At 43.9% G+C, this 24,323-nt stretch overlaps 2 protein-coding genes across 3 annotated transcripts; one reads left to right on the forward strand and one right to left on the reverse strand.

Moving 5' to 3' along the window:
• Positions 1-1,032: 1,032 nt before the first annotated feature.
• Positions 1,033-11,290, forward strand: CUNH3orf52 (chromosome unknown C3orf52 homolog). Of its 2 annotated transcripts, XM_087757481.1 has the most exons (7): positions 1,033-1,173; positions 2,028-2,246; positions 5,213-5,336; positions 5,913-6,037; positions 6,908-6,978; positions 8,849-9,048; positions 9,989-11,290. In XM_087757481.1, the coding sequence occupies exons 2-7, from the start codon at positions 2,079-2,081 to the stop codon at positions 9,994-9,996; spliced, it is 696 nt and encodes a 231-aa protein (XP_087613607.1). In that variant the 5' UTR covers positions 1,033-1,173; positions 2,028-2,078; the 3' UTR covers positions 9,997-11,290. The 2 variants fall into 2 exon arrangements, with proteins under 2 accessions (XP_087613607.1, XP_009465009.1); XM_009466734.2 differs by lacking the exon at positions 1,033-1,173 and having other exon boundaries at positions 1,856-2,246.
• On the reverse strand, positions 11,288-24,090 carry LOC148055656 (uncharacterized). Its single transcript, XM_087757482.1, has 4 exons — positions 23,885-24,090; positions 19,251-19,300; positions 17,579-17,613; positions 11,288-13,772 (listed from the first exon to the last, which is right to left on the reverse strand). The coding sequence occupies exons 1-4, from the start codon at positions 23,908-23,910 to the stop codon at positions 13,575-13,577; spliced, it is 309 nt and encodes a 102-aa protein (XP_087613608.1). The 5' UTR covers positions 23,911-24,090; the 3' UTR covers positions 11,288-13,574.
• Positions 24,091-24,323: the final 233 nt, after the last annotated feature.

Below are 24,323 nucleotides of genomic sequence, written 5' to 3' on the forward strand. Positions count from 1 at the left end.
TCACATCTTTCTTTTTAATAAACACATGCTAAAAATGAAAGTGGCTATGTTTTATTTGTTTGATTATACCTCTGAAACTCTAATCACCAGGTGCAATCAGAACTACATTTGTACCTTGGAGTTTCCTCTTTTTGTAAAGCTGAGCTTAACTTGCCTGTTTTACTAAAGTGCACTTTTAAAGGCACAAGTTTCTTTTCCTTATATTGAAACCAGAGATGTCTTCGCTACGGAAGAAAAGAGTTGTCCTGCTGTTCTGTTTTAGATAAAAGCCTAGGCCAGAAAGTTCAGATCAGTTCTTGACTTCCCGTTTTCTTTAAGAGTTTCTCAGCTCCATGCATCAGAAGGGTCAGTTACGTCATATGCAAGGAAGGCACCGAGTGTGGTGGTGGATCACCCAGATGAAAGAAACTCAAGACTTGGCAAGGAGCTCCTTCACAGAGGTAAATAAAAGGACTTTGGCTTTTGTAGGGTGAGATCCATAATCATTAACTCATTTGCCTTAGAAAAACTGTTTTAGTTTCAGGCAATTCAGTAGGTAAGTAAGGTCTTTTACTGTGGGTGGAAATAAATGAAGGTCATATCCAGCAGGAGTACTGAGAACCAGTAGGTAAAGGCTTTTTCTAGTGAAGATGCCCCAGGTAAAATCTTGTAGATCCAGACACACGTTTTGATCTTGATGACTGCTCAGCTTCATCCTCAGTCCTCCAGAGTTTCAAGGATTCTACAGAACCAAAAGGTGGGCTGTGCAATTTGTATTTCTTTTTATTTGCACAATTAAACCAAGATGTGGGCTCAGCTTGATGGAGTGCCTTTGCCTGGACGGCTGTGACATGACACCAGGAATCTGAACCCCTGGGGATGCTCCAGGCAAGAGTAGCCAGATGACTTGCACAATGGGAAAATCTGGGGGGAGGAAAAACATCCTCAGCATTTGGCAGGAAAAAGAAGGAACAGTGCTGTGAGTGGATGCTCAGTCAGCAAGGGAGGGAGTTGGAGAAAGAAGCTTTGTTTTCCTCTTAATGCATGGTCCTCTCTGTGCTGGGACAAGAGAGTGAGCAAGAGTGCAGTTACTGGTTGCCTGCCCAACCCTTTTGATCCAGAGGGGAGAAAGGCGCTCTGTGTGGAGGAAGGAGAAACATGAGGATGGAGTCAAAACAGGAGAAATGAGAGGAGGTAGGATGAAGGATACTGGGGGAACAGGGGGAGGAAACAGCCCCTGGCTGCAGTAAGTTGTTATGAGTGGCTCTAAGTAGCATGGGAGAGTTAGTGCGGGAAGCTAGTGCGGATCAGATCTCAACTCACACCATGATTTGCTTCATAAAACCATACCCTGTAGAGCATAGGCTGAAATTGAAGCCCACCTTCCTCCTCTCTTCAGATTTGTCCTTTTGTTTTTTTACATGGAAGCGGCTTCTTATGTTTCAGTTGAATAGTATGTGAATAGACATAAATGGATCTTTAGCACCAAACATGATTTTAGGCTACGTAACAGCTAGAGAGAGGACAACTCACGGCACAAAGGTGGGTAGCGTTCACTTCTTTACTGACTATACAGGAAGACTAAAATTAAAAGTGTTGATGGATATTGTAAGTTCCCTTCACAGCCTAACCGAACCACAAGCTATGTGATCCTTTCGTTAGCTTATGCTGTTCAGAACCACATCTGTTTGTTTATCTGTGCAATAACAGCAATAGTATTTTACTGTTTCGGCTGACAGCAGCAGGGAAAGCAATCCGTTTCCTTTCAAAATTGCCTCAGCAAATGACAGCATTGCTGAAGGTTTAGTCACCTGCTTGTGCTTGTCAAGGGCTGGTACAGTAAGGCAGACAAACTGGAAAACCTAGTATTGCACAGCTGAGGGCTGTAGTTCTGGCGACTAGGCAAATCGATACTTCCTCCACCTCCCGTTTCTCCGTAGCTAGTGCAGATGACGTTATTTGTCCTTTCAAGGAATTCCCCTTATTTATCAGTGTTTTGAGATCGCTCCTGTGAAAACTATCCCGACTCTCACTGTTACCGTCTCCAGCCTCTTACCAGAACTGCTACTGACCATAACTGCTGCTGAAACCAGAAGGAAATGAGTTGCCTCCGCGCTTGCTTCAGAGACAGAGGTCCTCGTGCAGAGACAGAAGCTATGAAAAGGCAAAGCTCTGGTCAGGAGCATGAGATTATTGAATTACAAGAAGATAATGTGGAGAAAAGTGAGACTGATCGTGCCAAGCCTCTAAATACTCAAACAAGAAAGGTAGGAATTTCACTTGCTCATTTCATGCTTGCTGTTGGGGAAAATTCCACACAGGACGAGAAATGACGCTTTGCAGGAACATCCTGTGAGGGTGGTATTATTTGTCGTTTGAGGGAGAGGAAAAGGTTATTCACTTGAAAGTAAAGGCTGAAAACCTGTTAAACTTACTTCTTTTCTTCTTCTCAATGAAGTGTTCTAATATTGGAGTGGGATTTTAAGCTTTTTTATTTTTTGGTGCTTGGCTCTTTGTGAACTTTAACTTAGAAAATGAAGTTGTAATTGGTACGCTGAGTTTTGCTTTCTCTAAAATCATGTGCTGTCAGTGGGATTGGGCTCAAAACCAGAAAGGAGAAAAGTTGAAACCCATATTAAAACCAGGTTTTCTTTCAGAACAAATTAATCAAAAACAGCATTGCCAAAACAGAAATAGGATGTCCTGCAACAGACCATGCTGGATTCTCTCTCGTTTTAGCTTTGAGTAATTTGCAGTTGCTAACAATTATGAATTTGTATGAGTAGAGTGCCCCAAAGCCTCAGTTAAGACCAGCTTGTGAGTCCTGAGGGAGGTAGCTCCAAGTGTTTAGCTCAAAGCTATGGAACAGACTAATGCTGGCAGAGGAGTAATATATGCTCATAGGTGACTGTCGTACAATGATTTTCATTACTTACTCCAGAGCAGAGGGAATATCTATGGCAGAGCTAAGAAGTTTCCCACTTTTCTGCAGGGATGGCCGAGCCCTCCCGAGCGCTCGGCTGCATTAGTCACGCCACCCCTCCCTTCCTGCTCCTGGCTGAGCAACAGCAACTGCTTCCTTGCATGAGCCCTGCTGATCGTTTCTGTGGGCTGATTCATTCCACCGGCTAGGCAAAAACCCTACTTACACCACTATATCACGGGCCAGTTACTTCTTCTCTGGTCTGGTAAGCTGAAACAGCTTGCCGCAGGGTCAGACAAATTCTAGGGAGGTGCAAAGAGGAACAGGAGATGGTGGAGGAGAGGCAGGGGTGAGCTAGATCCGCTCGGCTATCTTGAGAAACTTTACCCTTAAGTTTCTGTTTAGCCTTCCCCTTCCCCGAACTGAGTTTTCATTTGGGCTCTGTTTCTGCTGATTCTGGCAATTGGCTTCCTATCCTATAGGGACCGCTGGAAAATTATCATGCTTTGCTTTCTGCTGAGGTGATGGGTTAATCCCAACTGCCCTGCCCACCGGGGAGAGGTTTTCTCTGCTGCTGCTCCCTCCCGGCAGTCTTGCAGCATATATGGGCAATGTCCAGAGGGTGTTGGCCAGCTGGTAGGGGATAGTTGGAGAGCTGAATGTTTGCTTGAGATCAAGCCAGTTTGCTATGTGTGATTAATAATTACACTTTTGTGCTGGTCTAAATAATGTGACTTAGTCAAAACTTGGGCTTGGTAACTGTCTGTCTCCACAGATATTACTATGTCTGATTTTACGGTTGTACTCTAGGAATTAGTTTCTGGCTTTTTTCCTTTTTTCAGATAAAAAACGATATGCTGGTGTCAAGTATTAAATTGAAGCTTCATTCTTCTAACACATTTTAAAAATCAAGTTAAAAAAATATATATGTAAACATGATTACACCTGAAAGCGAATGCTGTAAGCGACACCATGTTCAGCCTTTGCCCTTTGTTCTCCACCAAAGCAAAGTTCTGTGTGCAGGGGTGTCTGCAGAGAGCGCTTTCCCTTCCTCTGCCCCCGCGCCTGGAGAAATGACTCTTGGAAGATCTTCCTGTGGGCGTTTCTTTTCTCCCCCTGTTCATCTGCCACCCGCAAAGAAGCTTTAAGCCAGCTGGCGGATGCCAGTCAAATTCAGTGAAAGGCTTTCTATTATGCCCAGTTCTTAGAAAGTTCAAAAAGCAAAGGAGGGTAACCTGGGTTAGTGCCTCCAGCCAGCAGCTAGTTCCTGCCAGCCTGCATGTGTGCAGCCCAGACAACCTACAGCACGTGCTTTTCCTCGCCTGGTACTGATGTCAAAAAGGACGTGGGGTTTACAGTGGATGGGGAGGAGGAGGAATTAAGAAGGCATGTTCTACTTTCTTATGAATTCATGCTCTTCCTTCAGTCTTCTGGCTGTGGAACAAAATAGGTGGAGGTTTTTTTATTTGTTTTGCTATATCACCTAAGCTTTTTTTTTTTTTAAATGTTAGTACTGCTGGAGTAACTAATAAAACACTAACTTCTGCCATGGTCTTAAATCTTATTAAAAATTAAATGAAAGGCAGGTATTTTCCTTTTTCTCTCTCCTATATGAACATGCACACATGACCAATTACTTTGAAGAGAGTTTCCTTGTGATCTCCTAGAACAGGTGAGATTTGTAACAAAATTTCTGTTAAATGTACTCAATAACCTTCAAGTTTCCAATCTTCTGAAGAAAAAGGGAGTCAGCTGCAAAAGCCTCAATTATTTTACAGTGTTCTTCAATGCAATAGTATCTAATGAATAGCAGTCCACTTGCTTTGAGTGCTGGCATTCAGGAGCTATGCAGACTGGTATCATCAGCGCCGCAGAGGTGAATGATTTTGGAAATTCCTCCACAGACACATTTTTGGTTGGGAGAGATGGCAAACATCAAAAAGACAGCTTGTGGAACATGTAAATAAAATCTACGTAGTTTAAAAAAGAAATTTGGAAGCCATGAAAGCACCTTTGTAGCACCTTAGATTTATGGGCAATTCAGGAATTGAAAATTCTGCACAAATGGGGAATGATACATCTCTTTCAAGTAATAGCCTGCCTGTGAATGTGCTTTGCCTTCTGCAGGTCTACGTTCCCACCTGCAGCACTACTTAAGGGTGGGAACCCCTGGTGTCGGGCATTGCTTACCAATAAGACTCTCCCATCTATGTGGGGTTTTTGTTTCTAAATGTTACAGTAAAGACATGCTTAAATATTTTTTTCCTGCCTTATTTCATTAATCAACATGCCTCTCCCTTTTGTAACTAGGAGAGAGATCACTGGAAATCATGTGGGAATGTAGTTTTCTGGAAGTGTAAACTATGGATGGTTATAACTACAATTTTTCTAGTATTCTTCCTGGTTATTCTCATCAGCCTAATTCTTTATTCTAGTAAGTATCTCACTCTTGGTTTGTCCTCTAATAAGAATGTACGATATGTACAATCTAATATAACACAAATTGAACAGTATTATCTTTTAAACTCCTTCTGTAAACTGCTGAAGGGACTGGGATGCTGACTGCAGAGGGTGGTGTCTTGAGCAGTGGATGTGAATGCTTTGATTTTAGCAGGCAGTAAGCAACTTGTATCCTGATCAGATGGCAATTTCAGTTTGTAGCTAAGTGAGAAAATGTTACAAGAACAGAATCGGGAATGAGGATGGAAATGGTGTTTATAACATTGCAACGCGTGCAAAGGATCACTTACGTCCCCTTGTGTGGTGTCAGTGCCCGTCAGGTTCCCAAAGCAGCTGACTTCTGCTAATTGGGGCAGGTGATTGACCTGAATGTGCTGCCATTTTTCTTCAGGTGACTGGCACTTTCTTTCTGTCACTCCCAGTCAGTCATTACCTAGGAAATTTGTGAGAAAGTCACCCTGGAGAAAGCAAAGATGTTTGGGTTTTTTTTTCCAATACTTCTGCTAACTGGAACTTTTTCCTCCCCTTTCTATGTCCTTTTCAATATTAGATGTTTACACAGATGAGGATGACTATTGGGATCCTGATGCACTACTAAATTGTCGCAATTTTTCGGGAACGTTGAAGTTAATGTGTGGTCTCCCACACCTTTTCTCTGAAAACATTACTGAGAAGGTATGTGTTGATGTGGTTCTTGCAAAGCTGATTCTGCTTGTAACATAGATTCAGTGTTTTCCTTTTTAAGCAGTTTCTGTTTCTCTGTAGCAACTCAGTCATTTGCAAGTCCTCAAAAATTCTGAGTTGTACTTTTTCTGGTACAATTTTAAGTCTTGATCTAGAAAAAATAATTTTTTGTTTTTAAGCACACAAGCAGTTTACATTGATTTAAAAAAAAAAAAAAGTGCCTGATTTTTTTCCCCCAAATTTGAGTAATCATTGGGACATAGTCTTCACCTTTTTCACAGAATCATTGAATAATTTAGGTTAGGAAGGGCCCGTGCAGGTCATCTAAAACCAGTGCTGGCTAAAAATCCTGTGTGTTGCATTCTCCTGTAAGTACAAACCTGGGTTTATAGCTGCCATTTCCATTGAGCCATCACAGCTCTGAGTTACAGCTGAAATAAGTTCAGCAGTATGGCAGTGCTGATTCAAACTTACTCTGGAAAGGAAGTCTCAATAGAGAGACCCTTCCCTCTACCAAGTAAGAATAGAAGGGCTTTTTGGTACTAATAAAAAGCCAAGTCAAACAACATAAATTGCGGACGGCAACATGAGCACACGCTTTTAGTTCACCCTGAATGCCTCCATTGTGTTAAGGTAATATAGTAATCACTCAAATACGCAGATTAACTTGTCTGTCAAGCTTAAAGGGATTGTGTACCTTTTCCAGGGCAGATATTTGCTGATATTTGACCTTCAGCACCTGTATTTATGCCCCTTAAAACACCTTGTAAGAATGATTTGCTGTACTTTCTTTTATGGGAAAAAGAGAGAGTGAATAGAAGAAATATTTTTTCTTTTTTCTTTTCTTTTTTTGTCTCCAAGTTAACAGATGTCTACAGTTCATCTCCAGCTCTAGGACGCTACTTTAGGTCAGCTCAGGTGGTTTCTTTCAGGTAAGCAATTTCTGTCACCAAAATTATCTGAAAATTCCAGGCTTTTGATGAGACATACATACGCCTATGTAAATATGCACAACATTTAAATCTGTGAAAACTAGGTTGTTTGGGGGAAAGTTACATATATAGGTAGTGAAAGCCAGTTGAAGCATTCTCTGGTGTAAATGGCAAGTGCTGCTAATAATATATAATGACAGTAACATTTTGCTGCTGTTAAGTATTCTCTGTTGTGTTTGGTTGCAAGGGCAGCCCATAATAAATGTATTCAGGGATACTTACTAAAAGGAAAATGAACTGCTGGAACCACTTGAGACTGACATGGCTTAAATAGCCTTAAATAAATAAAATAGGGTTCATGGGGAGGGGAAAATATTTTGTTCGCACAAGAGCTAAAGGCAACAGGGACATACAAGTTGTGAGAGCCAAAACAGTAATATTGTATTGCTGGTTTGTTTGGACCACTTTTCCCCCCTCACTTTATTTTGGACAACACGAGCAAATCTCAAAGCAGCAGCATGTTGGAGAGACTGGTGGAACAACAGCGAGAGGCACAGCGGCTGGCGGAGTGGAGGCTAGGCTAGCCTGGGTGGGAGACTCTTACACGTGAAGGAGAAGCTCAGCCACCAAAGGCTGGTGGAGCTGGAGGAGTAGCAGTGGTGGGAAGAAGGGGAAAAACATCCAGGCCTGCCTTGCAGAGGCAACAGAAAGCTTCAAGCTGGAACAGAGTGAGGATCTTACCCTCGGCAGAAACTGGCACTGGAGGAAGGCTAAGGAGTTTACTGTGTTTGAGACTGTAAAGTTGTAAGCTATGGAGATACCACACATTTACAACAGCAGGGAGGCTGAGCAGCAGAGGGAAAAGTGGGGCTGGAAAGATCAGCTGCAGCATGGTCCTGGCATGGAGAGATAGCAGAGAGGCAAGGGAAGGCAGTCAGAGGGCTTCCCCAAGGACTTCTGAAAAAGCACTGTTATAAAAGGGATTAGAAAGACAGGAGAAAATCAAGGGAAGTAGATTTGCAAAGTCTCAAGGCCCTTGAGAGAGCAAGGACAGAGGAAGAGCCCACTTGGGCTGTGGCAAGAGGCAGTCCTGAGGGCACTCTGGGGAATGTGCTTCCCTGCACTGCCAACCTTGGACGTGCTGGCTCTGTTCAATGAGTGAGCTGTAGCTCCTTAGCCTGACAGGGAAAAATTATGATTTAGACCGTCAGTACAAAGCTGTAGTTCTGAATACATATTGACTAGCTGATATCTCTCTCTCTGCCTCTTTGTTTGTGTGTGTGTCTGTGTCTCCTTTTCCCCCATCCAACTACTTTTTTGATGTTTTAAATTCTGTGTGTACAAAATGTAACTGTCAAATTGTAGTCAGTGGATTTGGTAGATCACAAACAATGAAATCTCCAGAGATGAGCTCCAGTTTGGTGGTTTGTGTAATCCACTACAGAGCTGAGTTAGGAGCACAGCTGGCTGCCCCCAGGTACTGCTAGCAGGAAAGCAAATCTTTCTGCAGGTTCTCAGCTAACCTGTGCATGAGATACTGCAGCAGCTCTTATCGTTATGTACTTGTGTGGCACAAGTGCTGAAAACCTCACCGCATTAAGACATGTGTCCAATTGCCCTTTGTGCATTTGAAAACAAGTGTCAGGTTGGCTTCAGGTACGTGCCCAGTTTCTGTTAATGTCAAGAGCTGCTCTGAGGGAGGAGAAGGAAACTAGAATCTTTGATGGCAGTTTTCTTTTATAATGCTTTTCTTTAGAACAAGTTTAAAAAAAAAATCTACACCAACATTGATATGAAAAGTCAGTCTTCTCAAAAAAGAGAAGATCCAGTGGGGACCTGAAGGCATTCATACTTGACTTTTGTTTTTCAGTAATGAAAGCTCCACTGTATTTTATCAGCTAGAGTTTTCTGTACCACCATCAACAGAGGGGTTTATGGAAAACACAATGAACCCAGATTTTATAAGGAGCGTTTTACTTCAGAATATTTATGATGAAGATGATACTTTTAATCCTGCGACGTCCGAGTGTAACAGGTTAAAGCTTGACCCAAGTTCTCTCACGTTAACATGTAAGTGCTGTACATTAGAGAGACCATTTCTTTATAAAGAGCAGAAGTATTTACTTGAAAGGAGGGAAATCTTTCTGGAAAGATGTTGAGATTAGTTAGTAAATGTATTTTGCACAACAGTATTAAGAAAATTGTAAAATTTTCAGTTTTCAAGGAAGTCTTGCTATGCTTAGTATATAACCTGGGATTCACTGTTTGGTCATCTGATGAGAAAGGGGATAGTGATGAGACTGGTTAGCTACAGACTCCAACCAAACTTTTCAGACCTTCTCTTGCATTTTATGCATACAACGAAAATATCCTCATATGTGTGTACCATAATGGTGAGCCAAATAATTAAAAATGTTTATCCTTATTGTATATTCATATTTGAGTGCTTATAAAACAAATTTTAATCCAAGTAAAACAGGATAAGTAATTTGGGAATGAACTTCTGATTTTTTCATAGTCAAGGATGAAAAAGTCTCCTGATTTTTGTCTTTTTGGAGTTTTTCGGGAAAATTTATTATGCACAGAGATACTTTTTAAAGGAATCAAATGTTCATTCTTGATGGTTCCAATGCATTTAGATTTGTCTTGATTGAAATGTCAGTATAAAAGTCCTATGAGCTTTGCAGTTTTACTGAAAACAATGCATGGAGCTGCGTCCCCCCTCCCCCCCCCCAACTTACTGAGCCACACCTATGTGCTTTCAGAATAATTCTAGGCTAACACAATACCATACAGTGTATGTAAGTAAGATTTGCAATTAACTCATATTGATTTTCATTAGTGCTCTTATCAAGGGACAAAAGAGCAAGAAGTCAGGAGTTCCAATTCTCCTTATATGTTGACAGGTTTCATAGAAAATGCAGTGTAAAGAAAAGTGCAGAAAGAATATGTTGAAATATCTAACTAAAGTTTCATTTTAATGTTAATAATGTACTGTTTTAACTTTCAGGGAAATGATGGAAAGACTCCTCATCTTCCTTACCGCCTAGAAGACATGGGCTTCTCCTGTCTATTAGTAATGCCAGGGTAGGGAGCTATTCATTAGGTAGAAACACTTCTAAAGACATTGTCCTGTAAATATTGTCTGTGATGCAATATTGTAAATGGAAAATGTGGTATATTTATAACAGTGTTGCACTCCTATAACACCACTACCTCCTTCTTTATTGTTGCCCTGATATCTCAATAGCCCATTTCACTCTTCTGAAAATCATGTATCTTGTCTGATGCATGCTCTGTTGGCTTTGAAACTTCTGCTTTGTCTTGCTTTACGATTAAATCTGGATTCCCTGCACGAGCTTTAAAAGCAGTCTTGCACATGGCTCCTTTCTTCTTCTCTTGGCTTATCCAAAAGGATCTGCACAGCTTCATCCTTAATGCTCACTTCCACCCATGCTCATGTCTGTTATTTTTTTCCCTGCTAACTTCATGTGCCATGTTTCCCTGTTGTTCTTCCCTCATAAAACAGCCTGAAAACTTAAATATCCTCTCTATTTTCTTTAATTACGTGCAAGACCTTTGCACTAGCTTCCTAAGTGAGCTTCAACTCTTATCATTCCCTTGTTCATCCTGCAGTCTTCCTGGATAAGGTGGTATCTGCTCTATTTTTCTCTTCTGTAAACTGAAATAGAAATGAAGGAACAAACACCAGGAAGAAACATGTCGTGCTCACTAATGCATCTGAATGCCACAGGAATCTTTCAAGGGTCTAATTAGCTGTGTGCTTTAATAATTAGCTACTGATACTAGTAAATAGACAGCTATTTGACCCACATTTGTAAATTCAAAGAGAAACCAGTCTATACCCTTAATTATAGTCTCTGTCCCAGCAGTGGGGATAAAAATGAACAGATGCAAGATATTTGCCTTAATAAGGCAGAAAATAGTTGTTCTTGTTGGCAAGAGATCAGATGAGATGGACCAATGCCAAGAGGAAGGTGCTGAAGCAGACCATGTAGACCAGTGTGGCATGAGAGTTATAGCCAGTAATTGGCTATAACATGAAAATTAAAAATTAAGCATTAACTTTACACAGAATGGAATGGATTCACTACCATGTTAGTGAAGTATAGTGCTTTGTCATTTGTTTATAGCCAGTGTAAATGTTAGTGCTGTTGGACAGACAAATTTATTTTAAGAAACCTTTTGTATTTGAGAAATATCTTACTGTATTTCTCTTTTTCTAATATTACTAGTTTATTTAAGGAGTAATCTGACAATTTTACTGTGCATTAAATTATTTATTTTTACTCTTAAATTGATTGTTTTCATTCTTCAACATCTCCGGTCTTTCAGCTGTTTGAGTTGGAAAATAACCATTGGAATTCTAAATGCTGAGAGCTGTATGAAGCATCTTCTGACAGAGCCATGCACTCAAACCTGTATTTGTTGTTTCTTGAGTTTTAACAGAGATTGGGAAACAGACTGGACCAAATTAGTAGTTCACATGGCTCTCGTGTGTGGCTAATTCTGACCCCATCTTGATTTGTAAGATGTAGCGTTGGCTGTAAGAACCATAATTTCTCCTGATGAAATATTCTATGCAGCGTACAACTAGAAGAGATAATCCTTCCGATTCTTACATTGGGCAAGGATAAAATTTGTGGTTTGTATGGTTTGTCCCAAAAGCAGCAGGCTATGAAAATACCAGCAGCAAAGAAATAATTTGCCTTAGAGATAATGCTGGATCTTATTGCTCTTACTGAGATGACTGAACCTGCCCTTGAACAGTTCTTTATCTTGATTCTGTTTCTAAGAACTGAAAAATAATATAATGATTATGCTTCTTTCTGGTGATATCCCTATGTGCTTTAAGAGTCAACAGAAAAAAGGAGGAGACAAGCATTCAATTTTTTTTTTCCCAGCCATCCTCCTCTGCCCCAGTACTTTTAGAGGTAAGAAGGAGGTGGAGTTGTAGCAAGGTGCTGTGATATTCACCAGAAAATGTCCAACTTTACAGTTTACCTCCAGTCAAGCTTTGAACTCTTATTGAAGGAAATGTCAAAAAATGACAAAAAGGGGTTTCTGGTTTTATATCCTTGAGGTAAAAGAAAATAACCAAGTGAATTAATTATGACCTCATCCATTTAGGGACAGAGCAGTGTGAAAACACATTATTTCATCAAGTTAGACATTTGGTGTGAATGCTTAATGTTAATTTTAATAGAAGGAGTGTAGGTAGTACTTCAGTGACTGAGGCAACTGAGACACTGCTAAAAAGGAAGAGAAAAGATAGTTCTGGTAATTCAGCCCGTGGAGTGTACAACCAACCCTGTAAAATCCCATGGCAGGCAGTCATCTGTGTAGCCACAGCAGCCAGTACAAATTTTGGGCAAATTCAGCTGCCTGTCACTGCAGTGGTACCTGCAGAGTGCTGTCTGCACCGTGCTAGCAGTGCGTTTGTCCACTGCTGCAGGCAACCATTCACCCGTGGGAGTGCCCCTGGCACCGAAACTGCAGGTACACCATAAAGCCAGGGCAGCAGCCAGCAATCACATACAAAGGAGGATTTAAAATCAGGAAAACTGCTCAACATTTTCTTCCAAAATGTTGTGTCACAAAGATGGAGGGAGAAAAAAAAAACACGCTTAAGCAAGAACACAGGCACATAATCACTTTGAGCTTTGGTGAACGGTTGAATAACTGGTTTCAGTCCTACGCGCATGTCCAGAAATGGTGCTTGCAGAGGGGTGATGGGCTATGGGGAGGTTGTGTTCTGGCATTGCAGAGAGCCAACCTTAAGACTCCAGCAGGAGTGAGTTGGAAGCGTTGTGTCACGGAGGCAGCACCTGGGAATCTTCTACTGAGAGGTGCGTGGTTACCGCCTGTGCAGCATCAGGCTTCGCAGTCTTCTAAGTGGCTGGAATTTTTGTTTTGCATGTAGTTTGTTGCTTTTTTATTTAATTCCAACTTCATTAAGGCTTCACTCTAAGATAAATAGTATTACATTGGGGGGGGGCAATTTGAGAATTGAGTTATTTATTGAAATTGTACATTGTATAATGGCATATATCAAGCAGGCCAGAGAAACTTTGGAAAAGAGTAAGGGCACCTAACACAGGCTCTGTGCTTTCATTTAAAAAACAACCCCGCCAAACAAACAAACAAAAAACCCAGCAACAAGGAGTGTTGTTATTGTGTTTTTGAGATTTCTATCAACAGTTCTGAAAGACCCCTTTTAAAAAAAAGTACTGTAGAAGTCCACAAAATGTGCAGCCTTGGTTGCTTCTAGTAACGAAGCACCGAATTTTCTATAGAGAAACATTGTCTTACAAAGGCAGTTGCTACTGATTCCTCTTTGTTTAATTGTCAAATCCTCTACCCTGTCCATGTCTTTTTCTGTGGTCCCCTTTTCATGGACAGATTTGTCTCATTGGAAATGACTGGCAGAAGTGTCTTAATGAGTAAGCTTGGTAATATGAGAGAGATGTTTGTTTGAAGACCTGACAGCAGAGGTGGGATAGTTAGCAAGGCTGCATACCGCTGGCTTAAACATTCAAGTAAAAGAGTGCCTTGGGAGCAGAAAGTGTCCCTTTCTAAGTTACCAGGACATACTCATATTCACTGTGCTCTTCAGTGCTGGCAATATTTTCTTTCCCCTTGGACATGTTGACAACTGCATATTCTGTCTGATTATTGGTGTTAATCCCAGAGGTTTCATGTCGTACGTCATGGCTGACAGTAGAGTACCACAGTTCACTGGAACTCATAGAACCTTTTTTGGCAAAACGTTCCTGAGAGGGGGAGAGAAAGAGAGAAAGAAGCTTCAACGTGATTATACCCTGAAGAAGTCTGCAATGTGAACAAATCTGGTATAGCCTGTGTGCTCACACAGTGGTGTCGACCAACGTACATGGTACCGAGAACGGTTTGTAAATCCCCAGCCATTTCCCTACCGTACAGGCTGTGGCTGGACACCAGGAGCACCTAACAGCACGTGCGTGCCTGGTGTGGATGGAGGGTGAGGGCCTGACCCTTGTTCTGAGTCTAATAGCACTTCGGTGGTAGCTTACGTGATAAAAAGCTCATCACCGCACCCACGAGGGAGCACAGTGGCACAACGCAGGTGGGCGAACCCCAGTCATCCCCTGCCCCGGGTGCCCCCAGGGCTGTCCCAGGAGAGCCATCATCCTGGTGGTCCCAGGGTGACATCCACCCAAGGAGTGAATGGGGGCAGCTCTCCAGATCACCTCCAGATCTCCAGATCACAGTTGGGGGTGGAGGGGGAGTTACTGGAGGTATGGGACATATTATCAATGCAGGTCAGGGGAGAGCATTTGGGGTTTATGCGAGACTTATTATGGGATGTTTATGGGAGGAGCTAAAGGGAGGGATCAGGGTGATTTGCAGAACAAGAAGCATGGGGAAGTAGTGGAATAAAGGGAGGGCCAGGGGAGCGGCAGCCAACTGGCAGAGAGACTGTAGGGTGTGGGAGTCAACTGAGACTCCAAGAGTGTGTGTGCGCGTGTGTCTGTGCAGGAGACACACTGTCCTGGAAGGGGCCCTGGCCTCACAGGAGATGCAGCGATGGCTAACCCCCTCCCTGGCGATCCTTGTCTAATGCTCTCCTTGAAAACAGAGGGAGGAGAAGGAAGAGCCGTTAACGAAGGAGGAGGTAAGATTGTGTGGGTAAATGCCTTCTCAGCTCTGTTTAGACTTGTCCCTCCTTTTGCCTCTTGAAGGTGTTTGCTAATGGGTTGTGGGTGATTGTGTATCTAAATAGCTACCAGGATGACACCTTAAATCTGAAGGGACAACATGAACTGATTAAATATTCGGAGCGAGAAGTTAAGAATTTGTTTGCCCTGATGCTCTTGGTTTGAACCCACTGGATAATAAAGCCAATGAGTAAGTACGGGCTTTATAGTGTCATCCTCTATTGTCTGCAGCAGTAGCAGCATCTTAAGTGGGTGTTGCTGAGTGCACACTGACATTTGTAGCAACCTTTCATACTCTGTAAGTGGAACAGAGGTCTCTGCCCCACGGGTTAATAAACCCAAAGGGTTCTCTTTTATTTTTCAAACCTAGAAGTGAGAAATAGTTGTTAGAACCTAATTCCTGCAGAATCTGCCTCGGATTTTCCCAGTTTATATAAATCGTTTTGTCTGTTTAGCTTCTGTTCAGTGTGAAAGATTTCTTGACTTTGAGGACACTTCACTGAAAATAATTCTGGAGTTTTTATTTGAGGCTTTATAAAATTTTTAGATTTAGAAATTCCAGAAGTTTTAAGGAGCAGAGCAATCAGGGTGGACTTGCTTAAGAAAAGGAATTCCCTACCTATCTGCAGGGGCATGGTGCTCTCCTCCCCTAGTCACTATTGCAAAGAACTGGGAGGGCAGCAGTATTTCTCCTAATGTGCCTGCAAAATGAGAACAGGTAGGCTTTCATTTTTCATGAGTGACTGGCTCCAAATCCACTGAGTGAAGTCTGGAGTGCCTCTTGTCCCTTCCAACATATAGGTCTACCCAAGACTTGCTCATAGTCACATTTTCCAGAATCCTTCCAGTCTACAAGGTTTGAAAGGCTGTTATCATCGACCTTCTCTTATCGGTGGACAGACTGAAGTGTGGAGGTGGAGTGATTTGTCCCACACACTGATGGTGCAGGAGGAGTGAGCATGAAGACTCCTGAGATTTCCTTTGAGTCTTTCATTGTTCATAGGCCAAGTTTAATACGCAGAAGGGGCGTCTCTCCTATCGCACTAACCACCCTCCCAGGACTGTCTTCAAACCACACTCTGGGGCTTTTACTTGGGACCAAAAACTCTCAAAACTAGACAGCTACTTGGCAGGTTCCCCATTACAGTTCCACCCCCTCCTCTTCTCTGCCCCCACAGTCCACCCCACACTCACATGTACAAATGATGAGCTCATTTAATCACAACCTTTTCTGTCATCTTGCCCACTTTCTTCAAAACTTTCTGCTAAACACCCACATATCTGCTGGGCACCAATGTTTTGGTTTTTTTTTTTACTGATGTCATCTTTATAAAAAAAAAAACACAAAAAAAACAAAACAAAAAAACCCAAAAAAACCCCAAAAAACCAAAACAAGCTGGGCTGCTAAATGGCAGCACTTTGTGCTGCAGGACATAGGGCTTCTGGTGGTCATTAGTCATTGGTGACTTGAGGCAGCTTCGCTCACCCTCTGCTAAAATGACCTATTTACAAAGCAGAGATAGCACAAACCACAGGTACTCAGCTGCTGCCTCTTGGAGCCCAGCGTATTAACACAAATGAAAGAGTACAGGAGGCTGAAGTGCATCAGTTGAGAAGTGGCTGCTCCCCCACCCCTGCCACCCCTTGCCTCCAGGGTGATGAGCTTGGGCAGAGGAGCAGGGCACACACCAAGTTATATAGTTACCTCTTAAATTACCTTGGGGTGCATTGCCAGAGCTGCTGAATCTAACCCCAGAGCAGGGAAGTAAGGTGGACTGGGTAATGATTTAATCACGCCAGTCTTTCCTGCATGTCCTCTCCTGCAGTGCAACCGTTTGATCCATTCTGGTTTATAAAAACCCTAAATATTCAATCTGACAGTGCATATTTTGAGGCTTTTCTTCCTCCTTCTAGAGTGAGTGGAACATTATCATAGAATCATTATGTGCTCAGGTGACCAAGAGGGCTGATGGCATCCTGGCTTGTATCAGGAATAGTGTGGCCAGCAGGACCAGGGAGGTGATAGTGCCCCTGTGCTCGGCACTGGTGAGGCTGCACCTTGAATCCTGTGTTCAGTTTTGGCCTCCCCGCTACAAGACAGACATTGAGGTGCTGGAGCGTGTCCAGAGAAGGGCAAGGAAGCTGGTGGAGGGTCTAGAGCACAAGTCTTGTGAGGAACATTGGAAAGGGAAACGTTATTCTGTTCCAACAGAGACTTAGCCATTCGTTGAGACAGCCACTATTTTTCAACTATGGAAAGATTAACCAAACCATTTTAAGCCTCCAAGTGTTAAATGTCCCTCTGTCTTTCAACCGAAAACCTCTTTTATTACTAAAGCTAGTTGGCAATAGTCCAATTAAATGGCTTTTTATTAAAAGATGTCATACTGAAACTTTTTGTGGACACATGCCAGTTTTGATGAAACTGTAGGCAAGCGAGGTTATGCTGGCTAGCAGCAAGCTGAGGGGAGAAGAGAAGGAGAAGGAGGAGAGAGAAGTAGCCCTGCAGCCATAAATTGCCCAGTGGCTGGCAACACTCATCTAGGACACGATCATGAGGTAAAACCTCCTGAATTGCCTGATTCGGGCCAGGCAGCACTATGCTCAGCCTCTGAAATTACAGGTGAGTGCTGCGGCCTGTTTGGCCGCCGGCTGCCCCAGAGTGGGGCTGCGTATCATTGTTATAGTTTATCTACGTACGTTTATTTGGTATATAGGCTTAAACTGATGTTTTTCTGCATCCCAAGCAAATACCCTGATTATGAGGGGTTTTTTTTGTCTCTCCTGTGGGAATGGGATGGACACCTTGCCTTTCTGACACAGGGATGTTTTGGACTCAATTGCCCTGGAGAGCAGCAAAAACATTCACTTTTAGTCATTACCTCGACGATACTTGGCGGATGGCTGTAGGTCTGTGCTGGGGAAAGAGGAAGAAAACACACGATTGTCATTCTTTGATGCAGTGACAGGACCCAAGGACTTTCTGCAGCACAGGATTTACTCAGACTTAGCTACAAGCTGAGCACAGGCTGTGCAAAAGCATGAGCTAGTGTGACAGTAGTTGGGGAAAGGGTTGAATCTCTGAGGGATAAATGAACCTGATGGCTTTTCAAGATTTACCTTTTCTCTAGTTTACATGCACTTACGTCATATAGCACTGCTCATCGACCTTAATAAAACTTAGATGTGCAACCTTGTTGGGGTTTTTTGTTGGTTTGGGTTTTTTTTGTTGTTTCGTTTCTTTTTTTTTTTTTTAAACTTAACTGAAATCAGTTTTACATGTCTCTCTTAAAAATGGCTGGTCTTGCTTGCTTGCTCTCTGACTGTATTTCAGCTTTATGGCCAATTCAGCCTTAATTCAGCCTGGGATCGCTGGCTGGGTGCTGGGGCACAGAGGCACTACGTGAGGTGCCACGTGCCTGAGCGTGCACTGGGTGTTTGTGTACACGGGTTCGGCAGGCTTGGACTTTTCTGGAACTTCGTCTCTGTCCATAAGCATCTAAATGGCAGGGCGTTGTTGCATCATGCTTTCTCACAGCTTTATTTTTAGCTGCCTAGCTAGTTCTTGTTGTGAGGTTGATTGAGCTATTGGTTGCTCCTATAAAGTTTCAGAGCTGAGTTTTCACTTTTGCCTAAGATAACAAGGTTTTTAAGTGTACTTGTTTTGCAACCTGACTGAAGGAAAGATGTCAGTCTCTCAATATTGCATTAAAGCTGACATCTTATAGAACTTGCCGTCTTTTAGAACATTACTGTGCTGCCTTGACGCTGCCATGGAATTGCCGATGCACGTGACTAACCAGAAGCTCTTCCTCCCTAAGCAAATACTACTACTTGTGAAAGTGTTAAAAGTATTGTACCATCCCTACATGAATGGCTTTACCCACTGTTGGAAAAGGCAGAAGTCTGAATCAAAACCAAAACCTTATGATTCACGTGAACACGCGTGACCCTGGCTACTATGTGAGTCTTCCCTATTTGCATATTTAACATGCAGAAACTATTTTATTAGGAGAATACCTCATACTGATGTGTGTTTAGAAAAAGTCCTAAACTGTGCTTGTATATGGGGGCTGCCAGGTGACCAAATGTGGGGTGTAATGTGCTGGCAGCCCTCTGCCCACGGAGCGGGTGCTTCCCTGCTGTGGTTTGGGAGCTTGCAAGCCAGTGGGCCTAGCTATGATGTACCAAGGCTGAGTTGGCCATCTCCGGAGGCAGCTGTGTGGCGGTGGCCAAGGCACGCATGGTTGAGGAGGCTGGAGGGGACGGCCACCCCCTTGTGCTGCATCATTCCAGAAACAAAAAATCCAAAGAGGCCCCAAGTAATCCAGCACAGTGGGGAAGCAAGAGAGCAGGTACCCCCCACTGGATGCAAGGAGGTTTCCCCCAGCTGGGATGCAAAATGCCTTGCTACGGCTGCTGCCCACGGCCAGGCCCGTGCCCACCGGCTGCCTCCACTGCGATGCTGGGTGCTGACAGAGGGCTCCCCGCACCCCCACCCATGACATGCCACACCACACCACCCCAGGGTGCTCGAGGAGCCTCTTTACTTACTTTCCTTGTGGGAGTATCTTTTTCTCCTGGTGGGGATGCGCAGTTTCCACCTAGGGTATAGAACTGAACTGTCAGAAGATAAACAGCATATGTTCCTGTAGCAAATTAGACCCGTAAACTGCTGCACAATCCTTAAAGTCATCATATTCATAGAATCATAGAATGCTTTGGGATGGAAGGGACCTTTAAAGGTCATCTAGTCCATCCCCCCTGCAATCGGCAGGGACAATAATAGTCAATAGTGTGTAATCCCGTGGGAAAATATGTTGCGTGGCCTGAAAGCATTTCTCAGCATCTGCATTTATACTACAAGCATGCTGGCTCCCTTGAGGCAGGTGCCCAGCAGTTAGAGGAGGAGAGCCTGACTTTCCTGTGGTTGAAGGGTTTTTGGCTCTTATTGGGTTTTTTGGAGGAGGTTATAAGTATAGCTGTATTGGTGAAAATGCGGAGAAATAGTTATGGCCAGCAGTCTCGAAAGATGAGAAATGTGACTCAAATATTAAAATAAAAACAAAGGCAGAATGCATTTTCTTTGTTTCTCTAGTTTCACTTTGCTGTTTGCAGAGCAGCTGTATGAACTGTAGCACACATGCCAGAGGCTGTCACTCTTAGGAAATGGTCAAGCCAAATATAGAAGGGCCCCTAAAAAGTAAGCTCTCTAAATAGAGGGGATGAAGTAGCAGACTTGGGGATATATAGGAAGAAGAAAAGAGGGTCAAGAAACTAAATACAGAGGAGGCAGCAGGGTCTGTGGATAAATGGTGAGGTCTGAAATTGTTCAGCTCCAGGCTGTGATATTTTCTCCCAGCAGCTGCAGTATCAAGCCACCTGCTTATTAAGAGCTCGAGTTTGTGTTAGGTCCGTTTTGCACACCTGAAGCTAAGGTTGCCTTCAGTCTGATTTTACATCAAGCCCATTTGCCAAAGTGCCAAGAGATGAGGCAGTGGATACCCTTTCTGTCCCCGAAGGGGACTTCCTGGGTGGAGGTAGTGGGACGCTGCTGGTACTGTCACACCCACACCCACTGAGCCACCTTTGGAAGGGGTGATGCCAGCCTCGCCTGCTGTCAGAAATACGATGCTCTCTGATCTGCTGTGGGACATGACAGCACGAGCCTTCAGGAGAGAGGACTTCAGCAGGGAGCTGCTGCAGCTGTTGTCTCCACCTAACTTGTTCTCCCTTAACAAGAGGTTACCAGTCCAGAAATAGTTTTACTCCTACCTGACTCCTTAAACCAACGACCTTTAACACAAAACTACCAAACCCTTTTTAGGGTTTTTTTTAAACCTCTTCCAACCAAGAAAAAAAGTGCCATCTTTGTTCTGTGGTGGGCTGCTTGACTAAGCAAGCCATCACTTCCGTATGTTGTAATTCCTGGTACCCCTGTAATTGCCCCTGCATCCTTCCCCCTGGGGCCCCACTAGCCGTGGCTGGTCCTCACCTACTCATGGACAGATTCACCTCCAGCTGATGAACTTTGCCTGTCGGCCTCAATGGAGTGATAATTTGGGGTTATTTCCTCCACCTGGCTGCTAGTTTTCACAAGCCTTGTAGACACTCACCCATCTGCAGGTGCCCATCTACTTTGTTTTTTTCCAGATCTGGTTAAAGCTACTCAGGAAGGATGCTGACAGCTGGATGGTGTGACCACACGAGCCTCATTCCTTAGGAATTTGGGTTTATAACAATATAAGTTGTGAATGTGGAAATAAATGCTTTGGGGAGGATTTTTGGAGGTGGGTATGTGCCTAGTGTCTAAGACAAGAAACGGGGGCGCTTCGGGGGACCTTAGCGCAATCGCTATGGATTTGATCCCGCGGCAGTACTAAGTGCCTTCAGGAATGCAGGATTGAGTTGGCACGGATGGGCTGACTGCTATGAGATACGTACAAACTCTCATGTTGTAACCTGAGCTTTTCTTTTAGCCTGACTGTGAGCCTGCCCTGTGCTGTGGAGCAGAGGAGCCCTTCCTAGCTGACCCTCAGTCTCTGCCTCTCCTGCTGCCTGGTGAGCAGTGGCAGCTGGGGCTGGACCTCCGCAGCGCCGGAGCTTTGCCAGGATGCTGAGTCACTGCACAGGAATGACAGTTTTTCTGAAAAGAAAAAAAAAACAAAACCAAAACCCAAACAAACCCTCGTCATTTCTCTATCTCTCTGAACTTCTGCAAGGTCTGTGATTTTTCAGAAAGACACGGTTTTGTCAGTAATCAGGCAGCTATGAGTGAGAAGTGACGTGCTACACTGAACTCATGGCGAGTGGGACGTGTTAATCGACTGGAGATGGAGCGAGATGGGCTGCAGTTGCTCTCTGTCCTGTAAGGGCAGCTCGTTAATGCTTTCCCTGTGTTACCTCTCCTGGCAGTGGTTTGTTACAGAAGGGTTTTTGAACGTGAGGAAAGCAGAGTGTGGAGCTGCATGAGCACAAGCTGTGACATGGCACCATGCCGGTGCCGCCTTTTACAGCAGTGGACCTTCCTCCCCTCTGATGTGGGATATGGGTTTCACAGCCGCACCAACAATTAGCAGGAAAAATCTGCTTTATAAAAACTTTGCTCATGGTGTCCTGATTCCTGCTGGTAAAAAGCAGTAGGCAATGTTTTCAAAAGTCCCATCTATAAGTGTGACACAGGCACTTAAAGCAATGGAGACCCGGCAAGCTTGGGAGACTGGGGCCCTATAGGCACGCAATCTCATCGCTGTTCCTTGCTGCCACAGGGGAGGACCCACCAGCTTCACAGGGATTTTGTTGGCCTTGACTCAAACTGCTTCTGAGAGCAAGGCTTCATCCTTTGGGGACTTTTGCCCTTTCCTGCAAGGCCAGGTAAAGCTGTCAAGCCTTAGACCTCTGGCCACAGACCTGTAGGGAGGTGAGGGATGCACTTTTCAGAAACAAGCAGGAAATTTAATTTTGGCAATTGAGTGCCTCATCTGAGGTCCTTAAGACCAAGTAATCAGTCAGAGTACAGTACTCAAAGGTTGCACAACTTTTTCTTTGATGTACCGAGAAGACAATGGGAAAGAGAGGGGATTTTCCTCTGTGGGCCTTCAAGGAAATCATCTCTCCACACAGTGGTTTTTTGGTCGTTTCTACTAGGAGAGGTGTTACCAGAGAGCCCTGATGACCATCCCTTGGAAGTACAAAGGCACAGACCGAGAGCCAGGACAGTATTTAGCAGAAGCAAGGCTGTGACACAAATACCTGGCAAAGCAATGGCCAGAGGGGCTGGATGCCTGGGTGGAAGAGCCATCCAGCACCTGCTGCTCTGAAGTAGTGTTGCCTTTTCCAGGTGTCTTTTCCTACGCCTATGGCTAGCCAGGCCAGGCGAAACACCGCTGCTTACCACAACACAGCAGGGTTGGAGGGCAAGCACGTCACCTGCAGCTGTGGCACCATGGTGGTGTTCCCCAGCCCAGCTGGGCCAGCCCCGGACACCCCGTGCAGCACTGCCAGCTGCCGGTGCCGGCTCTCACCCGCTTGTGTCCAGGGATCTGCCTCTCACCTTCCCCCTTTCGTAATATTTAGGCACACAGGGTTAGGCATGCTCCTTGAAAACCCCAGGTTGCTGTAAGACAGCATGGGAGTTGCTGCTTTCCCAGAGCAAACCTCCTTCTGTCCACGTTAGTGAAAAAAGTCATTGCTTGAGCCAGCCAGTTTTGTTCAAGGGGGTTCATTACTATTATTTAAAAATTTCCAGCCACGTGACTTTATTTCTCTGCTTTGTAATGTGCTGCTTCAAGAGCCTAAGCTTTCCTGTTTGGATGGGATAAACTTGGAAATATCCAAGTGCTTTACTATACCCAGGTAAAGGGAAATTTCTAGTATAATTCCAGGTAAAAGGGAAATTTCCAATATAATTTGCCCTCTTTATCTATGGGTGACATTAAAGAGTGCTGTGCTGAACAGTGGTGAATCCTGCTGGAAACCTCACCCCAGGGAGGGCAGCGATGGCAGCCTGGCCGGTGCCCGGCAGTGCGCGGGGTCCCTGCGCTGAGCATCTCCGGCACAGACAGCGCTGACAGCGACCCGCCTGTCTGAGGTGGCTCCTGCCGAGCATCCTCCTCTGCCTTCACAGCTCCTTAGCAGATAATCTATTCCTACCCACTGTTGTACATGACTATAGTATATTTATATATACCACATATACCATTTAAATATGTTGTATAATTTAATCTATTTCTATACTTCTAATCTATTTCTATGCTATACTATCTTTCTGTATAAAAGCTTGTCTTTATGAAACACAGTGCAAGAGGTAAGAGATGGCAAGGTGAACCTCTAAGTGTAGTTTTCCTGCCTGGAAACCTGGAGCAGATGACAAGTACGCTCTGCTCCTTGTGTTCCTCACCTGTAACTCCCTTCCCTGCTTCAGCAGGCTCTCATTGCTGGGAGCCTACAAATGAAGTCACCTCCATAAAAAACATCCTGAGGCAATACTCTTGGACATACTAAGAACTATATTGTTCATCTTAATTTGCTTGCTAAATTACCTTTGTTTAATCAAGAGGCTCCTCATGGTGCCTTACATGGTCCCTTAAGGCTGATTCATTGCAGGTATAATTTGTTCCTATTTTTAATAGAATCACCTTCTTAGCCCTTTTGTTTAGTAATTAAATATAAAATGGTGTTGAACTTACCTTATTTTTGGTAGGCAGTTTCCCATCCTTCCACTTGATCTCTGCACCCTTGGGTAGCCAATTTTGGTGTGGTTTCCCTGCTGGCTGAATTGTTTTCTGTACTGGCTGTGTTACAGAGCGAAGCTCAGTGACCAAAAAGGTTCATTGTCTCTCACACTGTAAGTGTATGCAGCACCCAGATATTGTGCACCTAAAAAAAAAAACCAAACCCCAAAGCCTGCACTGCAGACAAGCACTGATGAGTGGGGGTGGGAGAGGAAGAGGAGAGGAATGGATGAGTGACGTGGCTTCCTGGGGCGCCGGGGCCAGCAAAGGCGTGCTGGTGCTGCTGGCCTCCACGAAGTGACTGGTGGGTTGCAGCACGGACTCCCTCTAAGATCCCTTGACTGAAATAGCAAGTTGGGGTGCTCTCGGAAAGAGGAAACCACATGCCTGGCCA

The sequence above is a fragment of the Nipponia nippon genome, unplaced genomic scaffold (genome assembly GCF_047370975.1).
Source record: "Nipponia nippon isolate SJK-2023a ecotype South Korea unplaced genomic scaffold, ASM4737097v1 scaffold_2, whole genome shotgun sequence".
Lineage (NCBI taxonomy): Eukaryota > Metazoa > Chordata > Aves > Pelecaniformes > Threskiornithidae > Nipponia > Nipponia nippon.

Bases quoted from the DNA above. Each gene is read 5' to 3' on its own strand.
- CUNH3orf52 (XM_087757481.1), top strand. From the start codon at position 2,079: ATGAGTTGCCTCCGCGCTTGCTTCAGAGACAGAGGTCCTCGTGCAGAG. The intron at 2,247-5,212 runs GTAGGAATTTCA...TTTTGTAACTAG, and splicing joins TAAATACTCAAACAAGAAAG to GAGAGAGATCACTGGAAATC. The intron at 6,038-6,907 runs GTATGTGTTGAT...TTTGTCTCCAAG, and splicing joins CTGAAAACATTACTGAGAAG to TTAACAGATGTCTACAGTTC.
- LOC148055656 (XM_087757482.1), bottom strand. From the start codon at position 23,910: ATGGGAAACTGCCTACCAAAAATAAG. The intron at 19,301-23,884 runs GTAAGTTCAACA...TCTATACCCTAG, and splicing joins AACTGCCTACCAAAAATAAG to GTGGAAACTGCGCATCCCCA. The intron at 17,614-19,250 runs GTAAGTAAAGAG...CTCTTTCCCCAG, and splicing joins AAGATACTCCCACAAGGAAA to CACAGACCTACAGCCATCCG.